Raw genomic sequence first — 19,871 nt, forward strand, 5'->3', positions numbered from 1 at the left:
GAACAGGACTAGAAGTTAAAATCTTTGGGTTCCATTCCTAAGTGTCAGACTTCCTGTATCATACTGGGAATCAATCACACTCTGCTTCAGTATCCTTATCTGTAGAAATGGGAGTGATAATACTTTCTCTATACCTCACAATGGCTTTGTCAACCTTAGTTCACTAGCCTTTGAGAGGTCCTTATCTACTATGTTGATGAGCACCACAGACATGTAGATAAATAATAATTAGGAGAGCAGGCAAAAGTACTCCCGCTCTAGAGTGACCAGACAGCAAATGTTAAAAATTGGGATGGGGGTGGGGGGTAATAGGAGCCCATATAAGAAAAAAACAAAAATCAGGACTGTCCCTATAAAATCAGGACATCTGGTCACCCTATCCCGCTCAGCCTTTGGTGGAAAAGCCTCCACAATTAGGGTTGGTCTTGCTGCTTCCTAAGCCGACACTTTCATAGCCAAAATCCCAAAATTCAGTGGAGTCACACCAGGGATAAACCTGTCCCACTCTTTAAGAGATCAGGTGTAAAACTCAGCTGACCCAGTCCACATCAGTGGACGACCTTTTCAGTGCTGCCTGAAAGTCTATCGTCAAATATGGCTCATTTTCTTAATGTAGGTAGATCCACAGAATCTGCCTTTGGGTGTGACCGCCACATTTCATGAGCCTGAAATTGGGCAAAATTTCAACAATTAACCTGACAATTCATAGTCTTGTCCCCTGCCAGGATTTCAGCAGTCTCTCTCCTTCACCCACGCAGAGTGCTCTCAGATTTGCACTTCCATTCCAGAGGTTTTCTTTTTAAACTTTTTATGCACAGATCCAATTATAGCTAGAATGGCCTTGAGTGGAGTAACTGCTTTTACTGTAAAAAGAAAAGGAGGACTTGTGGCACCTTAGAGACTAACCAATTTATTTGAGCATAAGCTTTCGTGAGCTACAGCTCACTTCATCGGATGCAAGTGATGCTGTAGCTCACGAAAACTTATGCTCAGATAAATTGGTTAGTCTCTAAGGTGCCACAAGTCCTCCTTTTCTTTTTGCGAATACAGACTAACACGGCTGTTACTCTGAAACCTGCTTTTACTGTGCTTCAATTAATTACCACCGCCAGGCTAGCATGGAATGTTTTCATCTCATCTACCCTGTTTATTATCCTGCATTATTCTTTGTCTAGCCACACAATTCTCAATATTTGTAACATGTAACAGATTTCTTTATGTTCTGCCCCTGTATGCGTGCACAAAAACTCTATAAGGCATGTACCACTAGGGGATTCAGAAAGAGGAGATGGAACTATGGCCCCACTCCTCTCTTCCCTGGCTGGGAGAAGTGGCTGGCTGAAGAAGAGTGTGCACACTGCCCCCTCTCGACAATTGGCACAGTGCTCATGAGGAGACACCCATAAGGCTGCCTTACAAGGACCTTCTTGTACACCAAAGAGTCAGCCCTCAGCACAAAGCCTCCAGCAGTTCCCACTGGGTCACTGCCAGTCTGCACCACCCTAACTCGGGGCTGTATCCCAAAGACACAAACAGCCCACAGAATACATTGTGTTATCAGAATTCACAAACATATTCATTTGTTACAAATGTCTGCTGATGGAAATACAATTGACTTAGATGCTAGAACATTTACTTCTTTAGATTAGTAATAAATAAAGTAAAATAAAATAATAATAAATTATCCTGCTCAATATTTAGCCAGCTGGCTCAGCCCTGAACAAGCAATCTGTATATGGAGAAGCAGTGAATCAAACAGAATTACGTACTCCTTTTCTTTTTGTGAATACAGACTAACACGGCTGCTACTCTGAAACCATACAGTTGTATAAATATTCCTATGTAAAATCAAAGAGTGAGGTCCTCACCCCTGCGCTGGCTCTTTTACCCCGGTTAAAGGTCTGGAGCAGGATAAAGGGGTCCTAAAAAAACCCAAGTTCCAGCTGAGGGTGGTTTCCTCCAGCACAGACACTGCAGAGACAGCCAGAAGGCTGCCTTCCAAGGACCCCTCACAAGCCCTGGTGTAGGGGGCATGCCAAGGGTGGGAGAGGCACCTTGAGGTGGAGTCACAGCACATAGTGCTTCAGAAATTCCAAGCAGTGCTGCCACCCATCGGGCAGTCCAGAGAAGCAGCTATAACTTGGATATGCTCCGAGTGCAGTCAAAGTAATGTCAGGAGCTTCTCGAACCCCCAGATGAGCCAAGGTTCAAAGCTACCTTAGCCACTCCTCCCCCAGGCTGCCAGTTTTGTGCTATCCATACGCACCTTCCAAAAAAGTCTATTTCACAACCCATGTCCTCTCGGAACCTTTTTCTAATGTGTTGCCTAAACTTTTCTTTGCTTAGCTCTGTGCAATTGCTGATGATGTGTATTCTGTTAATCTGTATTAGCCAATTGAATAGTTCTGTATAGTTGTGTATAATTTGTATACTGTCACAGAATGTTTTCTGTGCAGATAGCATTTCAGTAATACCTACAGTGTAACATGGATATATCAGAACATGGGGTTGGGGTAAGGAAACTGTGGATAATGAACAAATATTTAAGTGAACAAAATTCATTATGATTAATGGTACATATCTGAAATATTTGAGTTTACATGATGGTATATGAAATTCAGTGTTGACAAATATACACTGGAAGAAATAATGTCAATTACTAACATGCACATTTCTGATTACTAAATTAACTGGAACCCAGGGGGAATGGAAAGATAATTATTTTGGTGAATGAAAACTTCTGTTCAATGTACACTGGTGGTCAAAGAAAATACTACTTTAATACATAAGGAGTGGGATATATTAGAACAGTGAAATTATTATAGTGCCACTATATATATCAATAGTACACCTTGACCTGCAATACTATGTTCCCATCCGGTCACTCTGTCTTCAAGAAAGATACAGCAAAAATAGAAGGTGTTCCAGGGATGAACAACAAAAACTATCAGAGGAATGGAAAGAAATTTTCTCTATCATCTTTACTGAATATTTGCAGTAATACCCAAAGATCTCAATCAAGCTGAAGAAAAATTGAACAGACGATAACACTTTAGTTTAAAGAGCTGATGAAGAAAAATAAATTTTCAGAACAATGAACAATAGAGAAATGGTAAATCAGCTGCTCCTATATATATTCCCTTATAAACACAAGAACAAGAAGGATTCCAATGAATCCAAAAAGGAAATAGTTTTCTTTACATAATTAACCTATGGAACTTGCTGCTATAGAATCATAGGACTGGAAGGGACCTCAAGAGGTCATCTACTCCAGTCCCCTGCACTCATGGCAAGACTAAGTATTATCTAGACCATCCCTGACAGCTGTTTGCCTAACCTGCTCTTAAAAATCTCCAATAATGGAGATTCCACAACCTCCCTAGGCAATTTATTCCAGTGCTTAACCACCCTGACAGTTAGGAAGTTTTTCCTGATGTCCAAGCTAAACCTCCCTTGCTGCAATTTAAGTCCATGGCTTCTTGTCCTATCCTCAGCGGTTAAGAAGAACAATTTTTCTCCCTCCTTCTTGTAACAACCTTTTATGTTCTTGAAAACTATTATCATGTCCCCTCTCAGTCTTCTCTTTTCCAGATTAAACAAACCCAATTTTTTCAATCTTCCCTCACACGACATGTTTTCTAGACCTTTAAATCATTTTTGTTGCTCTTCTCTGGACTTTATCCAATTTGTCCACATCTTTCCTGAAATGTGGTGCCCAGAACTGGACACAATACTCCAATTGAGGCCTAATCAGCATGGAGTAGAGAGGAAGAATAACTTCTCGTGTCTTGCTTACAACACTCTTGCTAATACATCCCAGATTGATGTTCCGTTTTTTTGCAACAGTGTTACATGGTTGACTCATATTTAGTTTGTGGTCCACTATGACCCCAGATCCGCAGTACTCCTTCCTAGGCAGTCATTTCCTATTTTGTATGTGTGGAACTGAGTATTCCTTCCTAAGTGGAGTACTTTGTATTTGTCCTTATTGAATTTCATCCTATTTATGTCAGACCATTTCTTCAGTTTGTTCAGATCATTTTGAATTATAATCCTATCCTCCAAAGCACTTGCAACCCCTCCCAGCTTGGTATCGTCCGCAAACTTTATAAGTGTATTACTGAGTCAAAGAGATTAGCAGGATTCTGAAGAGGATTTGACATTTATACAGATAATGAAAACATCCACAGGTACATTAGATAGGATAGAAAAATAAGGGACATAAACCTTCATGCTTCAGGACATAAGTCAACTACTACCTGCCTGGGGCTAGGAAAAAATTTCTCCAAGGGGCTGGTTATTCCATTATGATCCATGATAGGGACACAACCTTTTGAGGAATCTGTTAGAAGCCACAGTCAGATAGGATATTGAACTAGATGGACGACTGATCTGATCTGGATAGTAATCCTATATATATAAATTCTGAATGTATTACTAATTCAGCAATTCCTTTGGACTAAAATGTTTGAAGGCTCTTCTGGGGTGAAGATATAGATATGATTAGCATTCAGTGTAGAATCTGCCAAGAAATAAGACCTTGAACCCCCAAAGCCTTTAAGCATTTGCTTAACTGCAATAGGACTGCTCCCATTAAAATTAAGCATGTGCTTAAGTGATGTATTGGACTGAGGTCTAAGAAAACAAAAATCACATTTCAAAGCACTGACTCCTCTCTGACTTCCCATGAATACATTCCTTTCTGCAGCAAAGCTGGAGAGCAGTCAGGAGAGACCAGATCATGAAGATGCACAAGCTCCTTTATGCAATTTTAAAATGCTGTGCCACAGCCAATGGAAACTCAGGAAATTAAAAATGTACATAATTGATTGCTATTTATCTTCTTATAAGATAACATCGCTGCATTAAAGCAGTAGTTCTAGACAACTTACAGATCCCCCATGCTTCTTACAGTCAACAGCATCCAAATTAATGTTGATGCCCTCTACTCTTAAATGTAGAGCCAGATTTTCAAAAGTGTTCAGCTTCTACAATCAAGCTCAAATTTTCGAAACGCACAACTGTCATTTGGGAACCTAAAAGAAATAGCCAGATTTTCAGAAGAGTCTGCCGTACCCAGTAGTTCCCATTGTTTTCATCCTCAGAAGTTGGCATCTCAATGGCATTGCAATACTTTTGAAAATCTTTCCACTTAATTTAGGTGTCTGACTGGGAGCCACTGGGTGCTGAGCTCTTTTGAAAATCTGATCCTTGATAAAATATATTTTTTTTCTATTACAGTAGCACATAAAGGCCCTCAACTGAGATCCAGGTCCCATTGTGCTAAGTGCTATACAAATAGAATAAGAGTCTCTTCATAAAACCTAGGTTTCCTGATTCTCAATCCTATGACACATCTGTTCAGACCACTCTGCTTCCCAATTTATTTTTAACAGTCCTGTTCAACTTTCAAGATTTGTTTTGATAATGTAGTATGATCGTTGGGAAACATTAAGATTATTTGTTTTCTAAGAACCTCGTTTTTTTAAATTGTACTGTAGCTCCTGGACTCCATCTGTTCTTCATTGCAACAGTAGGTCCTTCAATCAAGTGCCTGTAAATTTTTTCATTGCCTCTAGCCATCTTTTCAGAGACCATTTTGTATTATGTAATATTCTGAGGTCTTGGTGCCAGCTTCTGAGGATGAAAATCTTTCAACTATATTAAAAGTAATTTCAGGGAATAAGACTTTCTTTAACCCTTTTCCTGCCCCAAGAGAGATCTCCAGAAATAAACAACAACTGCAACAAAAGCACAACTGGTGGAACAGGGGCTAAGACACACACCTGACCCTCCAAATATCTAACTACTAATTAATTCTAGTAAAAACATTGCAACATAGGATTAGCAATATCAGATCAGTCCAACAGACTATCTCTAGCAGTGGCCAATATCTGATATGTCAGAGAAAGGGGAAAAAAACAATAAAACAAAAATATCAAACATCAATTTTGCAAAACTTTACATGCTGACAAAAATCTTTCTTTATCCCTGAAGTTATCTGCTTATACCCTGAAGAATGAGATTTAATTAACCTTATCATAGCCTGCATAACTATAAATGATATTGTTCATAAAATTTTCCAGGGCTTTCTAGTATTCAGCCACAATAACTGGCTCAATGGCATGCTGCAGCAATGAATTTCATAGGTTGCCTATCGGCTGTATGAAGAAGCATTTCTTTACATTTGTTCTAAATTTACCAGCCATCAATTTCATAATATAAGATTCATTGTCCTTTCCATGTCACTTCTGATATATTACAGGGCCCAGCTCTGTGAGGTACTGGGTGTCTTCTGCTAGGTTCTGAGAGGAAAGGAAAAGATATAATGATTGAGGGGAACATAAAGAGGGACAGGGAGAATGAAGCTGGCCACAGAGAGACAATGAGGGAGTGAGGCAGAAGGAGGTTGGAGCAAACAACCAATACATACATGGAAAAGAAAAGTTCACAACATGCACGTAATCAGACATAGACAGAAGCCTTCACTTTTAGCAAACAATGCCTCCTTGGATTCATTTGGGGGCCCAGAATCACCCACAGTTGTAAAACTCTTGCATAGTGTGTGGACACTTGATAATTGTCCTGTTCTATTCATTCCCTTTGACACATCTGGCATTACTGGGCTAGATGGACCATTGGTCTGACCCAGTATGAACATTCTTATGTTCTTATGACGAACCTCTTCAACAACAGGAACAGTAACCACTCTGTGTCTTCAGTCTACTTCCGCCAAGCCACTAGCATCACTTCTATTATATGTAGGCTCTGCGTCAGCCAACTTGTTCACCTTTAAGTCCCAAACTTTGCCTGACACTGAAAAAGTACAGATACAGCATCATCCAGGTAAAATGGAAAAATAATATGGAGCTGTGCGTCACGATCTGGGGCATGGGCAGTCAGGCCTGGAGGTCAGATCAGTGGCAGTCAGAGGCTGGGAGCCTTTCATTACCACTGGCAGAGGGCACATCAAACCATAACTCACATCAAGCCTGACATACTTATTGCCTTAACACACTGTTGACATAATCTGTATCTAAAAGGTGTCATGTAAGATGTTATATTTAGTGAGGTGTCATATGATTTAGTTGGGGTTGGTCCTGCTTGAACAGGGGGTTAGACTGGATGACCTCCTGAGGCCTCTTCCAACCCTCATCTTCTATGATTCTATGATATGCAAACTGATAACACATTGGTCATGAATATTACTGTGTGATGTAGGTACTGGCGGTGTATAAAGAACTTTAGATCTGTGTTGAAAATACGTTCTTAAAAGGTGTTCAGCAAGCCGTGTATAAGACCAACCAATCCAAGATAAAGATCATTGTTTCCTCTGTTTTCCAGTGTCTCCAATGTAAACAGACAGGTAATATCTCAGGAGGACAATGAAAAGTACATCTACGTGTAAGTTAAACTAAGCCATCAAGCTTAAGAGGGGGAAGACCGCTTAATGATCATGACAGGGGATGGAGCCTGCACTCCCAGGAAGCTTTCTGGCTCTTGAAACAGAGACAATAGACTTTGGGAATTATAAGCAAAGTCCAAAAAAAAAAAAAAAGCCTTTTTATCATCCATCACCTGGGTGACAAAGGGGAAGCAGCGCCCCTTGAGCTCATGAAAAGTAGATCTTCTTGGCCTGAAAACCAAGAGTAGCTGGAACTCACTATAGGTGAGAAACCCGCTTAGACAAAGATTGTAACTTGCTGAAGTTGTTTTAGTCACTAAAAAGTGTGTTTTGTTTTGTTTCACTGTAGCCATATCTGGTTATTGTCATTCAAATTTCGGTTCTTTGTTAATAAACATTCTTGTTTTATTACAAAACCATCTCAGCGCTGTGTATTAAACTGAAGGATGAAATCCTCAGCTAAACTAACAGGCTGGTGTCAGCTCTGTCTCTTTGGAGGCAGCGAATGTAATAATTTCTGAGTATCCAGTGAGAGGGACTGGACACTGCAAGGGAGATGGTTTTGGACAGACTTGGGACTGGAAAGGCTGTTGCTGTCACTCTGCAAGGAGTAACCAGGCTGATGGAAGCCAGGGTGAAGACACTGTATTGTAAGCAGGCTGCTAGTGTCAGTGCTCAGAGCCAAAGCCACACAGCACAGAAGCACCTAGGGTTCCAGGGCAGGCAATGACAGAACCCCTTAATGGTCTAGGTGAAACCCCAAAGCATCACAGAGGCCACAAACAGAGCCAAAGTTCAAAGCCACTGCCAGCGATAAGGAGTCAGAGCTGGAGCAAGGCAGCAGGGCTGGAGCTGGTCAAAAATAAGGCAGGAGCGGGACCGGGAACAAGGCAGGCACAGAAGCGATTATAGCTGCAGGCGTTAAGCATTATGTTTCCAGCAGCCGGCCACCACTACTGCTAAGCTTAAATGCACACCTAATGGCTCCTTCCAGCCAACAGGGCAGGCCAGCAAATCAGGCAATTCTGCCACAGCCCAACTAGCCTCATTAACTGGGCATACCCAGCAGGCCCCAGGCTCAGGTGACAGAATTTAAGCCCATAGTGCACCATCTGCAGCCACTAACACTTTGCACCTGACTGATAGCGCTGCATCCCATCTTCCTGTCCACCCTCACAAGAGACTGTTGAGGATATACAAAAATTCATGGTTAACAATATTAAATGTTGCTGACAGCTATAAAAATGTAACTTGCAATCATGTAACTAGCCTGTAATTAGCTGATAACTGAGATGAATGTACTCAGTAATTAATTTAATACATTCCTATTTAATATTTGGTTATGCCCAGAGACTCCAGTCATGATCAGGAACCAGTTATGCTATCCTTCCCACTTTCACTCTATGGGGCATTGTGGAGAAGTGACTTGCTTTTTCCCGGACCCTCTTCACCCCCTTGAGGTGCTGTACATCCCCAGGGAAAGAAAGAGACAGAGAATGCAGTCCCTGTGTTCTCTTTATGCAGGCCATGCAAACGAGGGAAAGTTCTGCATTCCCTCTCCCATCACTGTACACCTATTTATGGACTCGGCAGAATCTGGCTCTGATTTTCTAGCTTGCGTGAATAGGTAACGTTTGAGGGTAGGATTTTCACAAACACTCAGAGCTGGTCTAACTTTTCCTCCTGCTGAATTGTTCATTTTTTACTTATGATCCAATACTTCACTCCTTACTAAGGCAAAACTCCTGTAACAAGGTTTAATTTTTTACTTTAAAAGACAGCAAGGTTGGGCCAATTCAGAACACTTTTGAAAACCCTGCCCCTCATTTACAGAGAACAAAACCTTTTTAAAATTAAATCCAAATTTTTCTAATGAATTAGTGACATTCTAATGTTCACATAATTCTCTTTTGCTCAGTTTTTGGTAGTATTTGGTCACCACTAGTAATTCTTTGTTTATACAAAGTTTTTTGGTGCCATTTAAACTCTGCTTGTAGAAGCAGATGCTACTTTTGTTTAAAATTCAAGTGAAAGGTAAAGGTCACTGGTATCACAATACAAAGGTATACAGGGATCAGTTCTCTAACAAGGCAGAGCTATTATTGGCAAACGATTTGCTCTGGTAGAGAATGCTATGTCTTTGAAGTGATGTTATATTAATTATAAGATTTTTGAATCACATGGTCAAGAACTACATCAATTGACACAGACATTCCTTTGTCTTACTACATAATCCTGTTTCCTAACGCATTTTCATGTCCTTCTTTAGTCTCTTGTCTTTTAAAAACATTTATAAGAACTCATGCAGTGCTAATGCCTTTGTGTATCTCCTCCCATACCTAACACTTTTGCACCCATCCCCTTTCAATTTTCACACACTCCTGCTAATGTCTGGTATTATATCTTATGCCACTTTCACAAAGCAGCTGTTCTTTGCCTTGGATTGACAGCATTTTGGCAAATGCTGTGATAGTGTGAAACTTGGCGTGAGCGTTAGGTGGATTTGCCATACAAAAAAAGCTTTTAATCTTCGCAGGCGAGCATGTGCATTGATTGAACAACCAAAGCAAAATAAAATTCTCTCAAACAGAAAGTCAGCAAGGCTAAGCAACTGTACCTTTCTTAAACTGCAAAACATACACAGTGAAATGCTTGTCCCATTGCAACAGATTTCAGTAGAAGCTGGATTTCACGCACAGTAGGCCTTTTGCCACTGACTTGCTACCTCCTCACTGAAGGAATAGCCAATGCACACAGTTTTGTGGTTCTGAACCTGTACATGGACAAACCAAACTCAAATGATTTGGGCACTAATAAAGTTCATTTTTTACTTATGATCCAATACTTCACTCCTTACTCAGGCACAACTCCTGTAACAAGGTAAAGGTCTTGCATCTTGTAAACGGTGAACAGGCTAGTAACATGGCTGCTCAAGGAGAAATATAACAGGAAGGTGAAATTCAGAGGAAAGGTGAGCCTTTTTCCTTTCTGACTGATTAAAGTAAGGAGGCCTCTGGGAACTATTGACCAGTGTTTCCAGTTTATTTGAACCCATCTGTGCAGCAATAATGCAAAACAAGATTACCACCTGTTACACTGAGATTATGGCATGTCAAAAAGAAAACATGATCTCCCAGCCCTCTGAACTTTGGAGGCCGGATATTAAGTAATAAAATTAAAATACATATGCATGCACATGAAAACACAGATGCGCACACACACACGCTCACTCTGCAGAAGTGTTACACCTTACGTTAAAAATAAACAAACCACACTATGATTCCTTATGCTGCTTAGAGCTAAATTTACTAATTTTGATTAATTTATTCAAGGTGCTCAAGATATTATGTATACACACACATACTTTTCACTCCCTCTCAAGATATTTTAGGATGCTCTTCTCTAACAAAATATTCATATGCTGGAGCAGGAGCAGATTCTCTACCCCATTTCACTCTCTCTGCATTGTTCAGGCTGCACAAAGGGACATCTAAGTGACTGCTGGGATCCCCCATAACAGCAGCATACATTATTCACTGCATAAGAAGTTCAGAAAACCATGCTGCACCCTCGGTTATCATTTTTAAATTTGATTTTCTTGAACCGAAAATCCAAAGTAGCTGCTTAAAACTCTTCTTAAATATTTCCTATCAGAGATGGACTGAGTGAATTAAAATCAATAAAATAAGTAATACGAATGCCTCTAAAGGCAAGGGAGTTTGAACTGACTAGAGATCGGGCCCTTCCACATAGTGCAGGTATCACTATGAAATACCAGCACAAAAAGAGTACTTAGGAAGAGCTGTTCCAGCATTGGAAATGGTGACTGTGTGATGCAGTAACATAATAGTTGAAAGCATTGCCTTCTGAAAGCAGTACACTTAGCCCTGGTCTACACTAGGACTTTAGGTCGAATTTAGCAGTGTTAAATCGATGTAAACCTGCACCCGTCCACACAATGAAGCCCTTTATTTCGACTTAAAGGGCTCTTAAAATCGATTTCCTTACTCCACCCCTGAGAAGTGGATTAGCGCTTAAATCGACGTTGCCGGGTCGAATTTGGGGTACTGTGGACACAATTCGATGGTATTGGCCTCCAGGAGCTATCCCAGAGTGCTCCATTGTGACCGCTCTGGACAGCACTCTCAACTCAGATGCACTGGCCAGGTAGACAGGAAAAGAACCGCGAACTTTTGAATCTCATTTCCTGTTTGGCCAGCGTGGCAAGCTGCAGGTGACCATGCAGAGCTCATCAGCACAGGTGACCATGATGGAGTCCCAGAATCGCAAAAGAGCTCCAGCATGGACCGAACGGGAGGTACGGGATCTGATCGCTGTTTGGGGAGAGGAATCCGTGCTATCAGAACTCCGTTCCAGTTTTCGAAATGCCAAAACCTTTGTCAAAATCTCCCAGGGCATGAAGGACAGAGGCCATAACAGGGACCCGAAGCAGTGCCGCGTGAAACTGAAGGAGCTGAGGCAAGCCTACCAGAAAACCAGAGAGGCGAACAGCCGCTCTGGGTCAGAGCCCCAAACATGCCGCTTCTATGATGAGCTGCATGCCATTTTAGGGGGTTCAGCCACCACTACCCCAGCCGTGTTGTTTGACTCCTTCAATGGAGATGGAGGCAATACGGAAGTAGGTTTTGGGGACGAAGAAGATGATGAGGAGGAGGTTGTAGATAGCTCACAGCAAGCAAGCGGAGAAACCGGTTTTCCCGACAGCCAGGAACTGTTTCTCACCCTAGACCTGGAGCCAGTACCCCCCGAACCCACCCAAGGCTGCCTCCTGGACTCAGCAGGCGGAGAAGGGACCTCTGGTGAGTGTACCTTTTAAAATGCTATACATGGTTTAAAAGCAAGCATGTGAAAGGATTACTTTGCCCTGGCATTTGCGGTTCTGCCTTTGCAAAAGGTTTCTGGGGAGGGCAGCCTTATTTCGTCCTTCATGGTAGGACACTTTACCACTCCAGGCCAGTAACACGTACTCGGGAATCACTGTAGAACAAAGCATTGCAGTGTATGTTTGCTGGCATTCAACCAAAATCCGTTCACGCGGTGGGAGGAGGCAAAATGCGACCTTGTAACGAAAGCACATGTGCTATGTATGTAATGTTAACAGCAAGGTTTACCCTGAAAGAGTGTAGCGACTGTTTTATAAAATGTGTCTTTTTAAATACCGCTGTCCCTTTTTTTTTCTCCACCAGCTGCATGTGTTTCAATGATCACAGGATCTTCTCCTTCCCAGAGGCTAGTGAAGCTTAGAAAGAAAAAAAAACGCACTCGCGATGAAATGTTCTCCGAGCTCATGCTGTCCTCCCACACTGACAGAGCACAGACGAATGCGTGGAGGCAAATAATGTCAGAGTGCAGGAAAGCACAAAATGACCGGGAGGAGAGGTGGAGGGCTGAAGAGAGTAAGTGGCGGGCTGAAGACAGGGCTGAAGCTCAAATGTGGCGGCAACGTGATGAGAGGAGGCAGGATTCAATGCTGAGGCTGCTGCAGGACCAAACCAGTATGCTCCAGTGTATGGTTGAGCTGCAGCAAAGGCAGCTGGAGCACAGACTGCCACTGCAGCCCCTCTGTAACCAACCGCCCTCCTCCCCAAGTTCCATAGCCTCCACACCCAGACGCCCAAGAACGCGGTGGGGGGGCCTCCGGCCAACCAGCCACTCCACCACAGAGGATTGCCCAAAAAAAAGAAGGCTGTCATTCAATAAATTTTAAAGTTGTAAACTTTTAAAGTGCTGTGCTTAAAGTGCTGTGTGGCATTTTCCTTCCCTCCTCCACCACCCCTCCTGGGATGCCTTGGTAGTCATCCCCCTATTTGTGTGATGAATGAATAACGAATGCATGAATGTGAAGCAACAATGACTTTATTGGCTCTGCAAGCAATGATTAAAGGGAGGAGGGGAGGGTGGTTAGCTTACAGGGAAGTAGAGTGAACCAAGGGGTGGGGGGGTTCATCAAGGAGAAACAAACAGAACTTTCACACCGTAGCCTGGCCAGTCATGAAACTGTTTTTCAAAGCTTCTCTGATGCGTACCGCGCCCTCCTGTGCTCTTCTAACAGCCCTGGTGTCTGGCTGCGCGTAACCAGCAGCCAGGCGATTTGCCTCAACCTCCCACCCCGCCATAAACGTCTCCCCCTTACTCTCACAGATATTGTGGAGCACACAGCAAGCAGTAATAACAGTGGGAATATTGGTTTCGCTGAGGTCTAAGCGAGTCAGTAAACTGCGCCAGCGCGCCTTTAAACATCCAAATGCACATTCTACCACCATTCTGCACTTGCTCAGCCTGTAGTTGAACAGCTCCTGACCACTGTCCAGGCTGCGTGTGTACGGCTTCATGAGCCATGGCATTAAGGGGTAGGCTGGGTCCCCAAGGATACATATAGGCATTTCAACATCCCCAACAGTTATTTTCTGGTCTGGGAATAAAGTCCCTTCCTGCAGCTTTTGAAACAGACCAGAGTTCCTGAAGATGCGAGCATCATGCACCTTTCCCGGCCATCCCACGTTGATGTTGGTGAAACGTCCCTTGTGATCCACCAGAGCTTGCAGAACTATCGAAAAGTACCCCTTGCGGTTTATGTACTCGGCGGCTTGGTGCTCCGGTGCCAAGATAGGGATATGGGTTCCGTCTATAGCCCCACCACAGTTAGGGAATCCCATTGCAGCAAAGCCATCCACTATGACCTGCACATTTCCCAGGGTCACTACCCTTGATATCAGCAGATCTTTGATTGCGTGGGCTACTTGCATCACAGCAGCCCCCACAGTAGATTTGCCCACTCCAAATTGATTCCCAACTGACCGGTAGCTGTCTGGCATTGCAAGCTTCCACAGGGCTATCGCCACTCGCTTCTCAACTGTGAGGGCTGCTCTCATCTTGGTATTCATGCGCTTCAGGGCAGGGGAAAGCAAGTCACAAAGTTCCATGAAAGTGCCCTTACGCATGCGAAAGTTTCGTAGCCACTGGGAATCGTCCCAGACCTGCAACACTATGCGGTCCCACCAGTCTGTGCTTGTTTCCCGAGCCCAGAATCGGCGTTCCACAGCATGAACCTGCCCCATTAGCACCATGATGCATGCATTGTCAGGGCCCATGCTTTCAGAGAAATCTGTGTCCATGTCCTGATCACTCACGGGACCGCGCTGATGTCGCCTCCTCGCCCGGTATCACGTTGCCATGTTCTGGTGCTGCATATACTGCTGGATAATGCGTGTGGTGGTTAATGTGCTCCTAATTGCCAAAGTGAGCTGAGCGGCCTCCATGCTTGCCTTGGTATGGCGTCCGCACAGAAAAAAGGCGCGGAACGATTGTCTGCCGTTGCTCTGACAGAGGGAGGGGCGACTGACGACACGGCTTACAGGGTTGGCTTCAGGGAGCTAAAATCAACAAAGGGGGTGCCTGTACATCAAGGAGTATTTCAGGCAGGACTGCACGGACGGTTCCAATAAGAAATGGTGCACCTAAGTTATCGTTCTTATTGGAACAAGGAGGTTAGCCTGGCCTCTGATTGATACATGGCTAGATTTACCTCGCTGCACCTTCTCTGTGAGTGACTGCAGTGTGACCTAGAGGAATGAGTCCCCTAGACAGGGGAGGAGGCAAATGAGTACAAAACAAATCTGGTCTATTTCTTGTTTTGACCCACTCCATCTATCTTTTACATCTTTGGCTGGCAGCAGACGGTGCAGAAGGACTGCATGCCATCCACATCTCATGGCTGCTCGGCAGAAGATGGTACAGTACGACTGCTAGCCATCCCCATCTCTTGCCTGCCTGGCAGAAGATGGTGCAATACGACTGCTAGCAATCCTCATCTCTTGCCTGCCTGGCAGAAGATGGTACAGTACGACTGCTAGCAGTCCGTATCGCCTGCCCGCTCACCATAAGACGGTTCAATAGGACTGACTGCAGGACTAAAGAGAATGACCTGGTCAAGTCACTCCAAATTTAGTCCCTGCGCCCATGTCTGCCCAGGCGCTCCCAGCCGACGTGGCCAGGAGCACCTCGGACACGACGAGGACGACTACCAATCATATTGCACCGTCTGCTGCCAGAAGGCAATGGGTTGCTGCTACTGTGCAGCAAAGCCGTACCGCATCTGCCAGCACCCAGGAGACATAGGGTGACGGTTACCTGAGCGGGCTCCATGCTTGCTGTGGTATGGCGTCTGCACAGGTAACTCAGGAAAAAAGGCGCGAAATGATTGTCTGCCCTTGCTTTCATGGAGGGAGGGAGGGAACGGGGGCCTGACGACACGTACCCAGAACCACCCGCGACAATGTTTTAGCCCCATCAGAGTGCTCCATTGTGACTGCTCTGGACAGCACTCTCAGATGCCCGATTGTTTGCCATTGCTCTGACGCTGGGAGGGGCACTTACAGGGTTGGCTTCAGGGAGCTAAAATCAACAAAGGGGGTGGCTTTACATCAAGGAGTATTTCAGGCAGGACTTCACGGAGGGTTCCAATAAGAAATGGTGCACCTAAGTTATTGTCCTTATTGGAACAAGAAGGTTAGCCTGGCCTCTGATTGATACATGGCTAGATTTACCTCGCTGCACCTTCTCTGTAAGTGACTGCAGTGTGATCTAGAAGAATGAGTCCCCTAGACAGGGGAGGGGGGGAAGCAAATGAGTACAAAACAAATCTGGTCTATTTCTTGTTTTGATCCATTCCATCTATCTTTTACATCTTTGGCTGGCAGCAGACGGTGCAGAAGGACTGCATGCCATCCACATCTCATGGCTGCTCGGCAGAAGATGGTACAGTACGACTGCTAGCAGTCCGTATCGCCTGCCCGCTCACCATAAGACGGTTCAATAGGACTGACTGCAGGACTAAAGAGAATGACCTGGTCAAGTCACTCCAAATTTAGTCCCTGTGCCCATGTCTGCCCAGGCGCTCCTGATCGACCTCACAGAGGCGACCAGGAGCACCTCAGACATGACGATGACGGCTACCAGTCGTACTGTACCGTCTGCTGCCACAAGGCAAGGGGTTGCTGCTACTGTGTAGTAATGCCGTACCGCGTCTGCCAGCACCCAGGAGACATAGGGTGACGGTTACCTGAGCGGGCTCCATGCTTGCCATGGTATGGCGTCTGCACAGGTAACTCAGGAAAAAAGGTGCGAAATGATTGTCTGCCCTTGCTTTCACGGGGGGAGGGAGGGAACGGGGGGCTGACGATATGTACCCAGAACCACCCGCGACAATGTTTTAGCCCCATCAGGCATTGGGATCTCAACCCAGAATTCCAATGGGCAGCGGAGACTGCGGGAACTGTGGGATAGCTACCCACAGTGCAACGCTCCGGAAGTCGACGCTTGCCTCGATACTGTGGAAGCGCTCCGCCGAGTTAATGCACTTAATGCACTTAGAGCATTTTCTGTGGGGACACACACACTCGAATATATAAAACCAATTTCTAAAAAACCGACTTCTATAAATTCGACCTAATTTCGTAGTGTAGACATACCCTTAGGATTGAAGTCAGATCAGTTTTTATACATACACAAATATATGAATGAACACTATGGCATGTATTTAATTTACACTTATCTATAATTCTTAGGAAAACAAATTAATTGCACAATGTGTAACAACATATCAACAGCATCTAGACTCAATAGTTAGTTAGACTAATACTTCACGTTTCTTGGTCTTAATTCTTCTCTCTCACACATTTTACTCCATAGTCGTCAGTAGAGTTACTCCTGATTGACAGTGGTGTCAGTGAGAGAAGAATTATGTCTATATAATGCATTCCTTCTTAGAGTGTCAGAGTACATTGTGATTATTAATTAATTTATCTTTATAATCCCCCTGCTATGTAGGTGAGTATTATAATTCCCATTTCACATATGAGGAAACTGAGGCAAAAACAACTTTAGTGACTTGTTCAAGGTAATACAAGGAATCTGTGATGGAATCTCAATCTCCAGACTTTCGGTTCTGTGTCTTAACCACAATGTATCATTGTTATCCCAGTAAAGAACACTATTATGAAATAATGCAGATAGCCAACTACGTAGGGAGTGCCTGTGACATGCAATCAAACATGCCGTAGCTTTTGGAAGAAGATTTTCTTTGCTTGTTTTAAAGGCACATGGGATAAATTATCCCTCCACCCTGCATTGTTTTCTGCCCAACTGTGTGTGTGTATAGCGCTGAGTTAAAATGACTTGAAATGTAGGGTCTGAAGTGCTGGGATTCCAAGTCATTGTCGCTCCAATCCCAGAGCTTGGGACATTAGGATTCAAGCTGTTTCCACTCAGTTGTATATGCACACAAAAAGTATGTCTAGACTAGAATAAAAGCATTTTTAAAAAATTAGCATTGTAGTGTTAGCTTGGTTTCACCTGAACCAGATAAGACATATTAAAATATAACTTGTGCTGTCTACATGAGACCTTTAAAATATGTTCATTCAAATGTGTTAGCAAAATGTTGGGGGGAGGGGTGTTTATAAAGTAAATAAATAAATCTATCTTTCTCGTCCAGATATATTCAAATGTGAAGAAAGCATGATTTTAGGGCAAAGAAGCAATTGTCACAGCTCCATAGAAGACAATGAATCTATGATACTTTGTGAGGACTCTGTGCCCATTGTGGAGGATAGAGAAGGAGAGACAAACAGACAACAGAGACAAAGGCCACAATCCTACCAACTGTAACTCACACAAAGCAGTCCTTATTGACGCTGGTGCCAGGTCTATGCTACAAACTTCTGTCAGCAGAGCTACGTCAGTCAGGGGTGTGAAGAGGTGTAATCCCTGATTGACACAGGGTGCCAAGTTACAGAAGCCCCTAATGTAGATACAGCTATAGCAGGAAAACTGTCCAGTACCAAGCTAGCTAGTTTCATTCATAGTGGCATCAGCACGCACACTAAAAGTGATTGGCCAGGATAGTATGCTAGTTTTCCTTTACTAGTAAAGTGCTACAAGCACAAGTTACCTGTGGGAAAAAAAGTATAAGCTCCTGTCATTAAGGTCTATATCATAATGCATCTGGAAAAGGGGGCAGAATTAAGTGTGTGTTACTTCTGGTATTTCCTAACTTTTGAGTTCTTGAGTTTGCAACCATAATGCTCTTTTAACATAGACTTTTGGGGAGATTTTTTTGGTATGGAATAATGATATAGAAGTCCAGAATGATATCAATATTCACACTGCGAATGATATCAATATTCACACTAATTGACTTCAGTGAATCTCAGCTTCAAGCAGAGCTGTTCTGTGAAAAAAAGACTTAACTATATATGGTTTCTATAGTATATTATCCCATACACCGAACTAAATGTAATGTAAAAGACCTAAGTCATCATGTACTGTATTGTTAATGGTCCTTATCTTTAAAGGTGCTGCACATCTGTTAGCAGCTGGATCTTACACTGAAATAATGTGAGTTGCAGGTGCTCAGCACCTCTCAGTATTTGACACCATAAAAACTACAGAAAATTCCTGACATATAGCAGTTATGTGTTGACTTCATATATAGCTGACTTGCAAATTCTGGGGCCTATGCACATCCTTTGTCATTGTGGATGAAATGTTAAAAACAGGAGCAACTGGTGCACCTGCAAAAATGCATGAACACATATTGCAGTCCCAGAACACAGTGGGTGTGCCCACAGATTGGACAGCTGGTTGTCAAATGGGTATTTGGTGGTGCAAATACATGATTTGTACATGGAATTCGCAGGTGTATCAGACTGAATGTGCACAATGCTTTTGCCACCTTTATGCAGAAAGTGGTAGCAGGTAATATATGACACACACAACTGAATTTTTCCCCTCTAATTCAGTTAGTTTGTAATATTTTCTTTCTGTGTCTGTTTAAAAATCCAGAATTCTCTCCTTATAAAATTCCTCAATAAATTGCTTTAAAAGCTCAAAAACTTCTATATATTCTACAGCTGTCATAAAAAAATGGATAGAAAGAGAGTAGGGAGACTGATTACTCAAGATGTAATTCAGTCTCAGAGTTCTGATGATCTCATAAACTTTTTATGGTACTGTCAGAAACTCTTGACTGAATTACAGGCATGTTATCAATCTCCCTGAATCCATCATTATATATATTATCTGCTTCTCCCTGGCCATTATTCTATGTACAATACCAAGGTAAAATTAGACTTTGATCATTTCTGATGCGTTGAAGTTTGCCATTTTTCTCTCAAGCACGTTTTATGGAGGAGAATGTTACCTGCTTTCTTCAAGTTGCACATTTATGTAACCTTCCAAGGAAGATTTGTTAAGGATTTTGAAAGTCAAATAAAAGTTAAACTTTCCAAATGACAATCTATTAATAAAAAATATCTTTGGGGGTAATTTTTCTGTACACACACACCATACACAGTACCCTATAGCCTTACTGGAGGTTGTGATGTTTCTCTTGTGAATCATTCATTTCATCTGATTGGTAATTTTCAGAAGTAAATATGTTAAT

At 43.0% G+C, this 19,871-nt stretch overlaps 2 protein-coding genes across 2 annotated transcripts in view; one reads left to right on the plus strand and one right to left on the minus strand.

The window, feature by feature from the left end:
• The window catches only part of LRRC2 (leucine rich repeat containing 2), an 87,312-nt gene that overhangs the window by 17,616 nt on the left and 49,825 nt on the right, over positions 1-19,871 (minus strand). The gene's annotated exons all lie outside the window — the stretch shown is intronic.
• On the plus strand, positions 11,497-13,302 carry LOC142072026 (uncharacterized). The gene is made up of 2 exons (XM_075128249.1): positions 11,497-12,225; positions 12,613-13,302. Exons 1-2 carry the CDS (start codon positions 11,646-11,648, stop codon positions 13,131-13,133), a joined length of 1,101 nt encoding a protein of 366 aa, XP_074984350.1. The 5' UTR covers positions 11,497-11,645; the 3' UTR covers positions 13,134-13,302.

The sequence above is a fragment of the Caretta caretta genome, chromosome 5 (assembly GCF_965140235.1).
Source record: "Caretta caretta isolate rCarCar2 chromosome 5, rCarCar1.hap1, whole genome shotgun sequence".
Classification (NCBI taxonomy): domain Eukaryota; kingdom Metazoa; phylum Chordata; order Testudines; family Cheloniidae; genus Caretta; species Caretta caretta.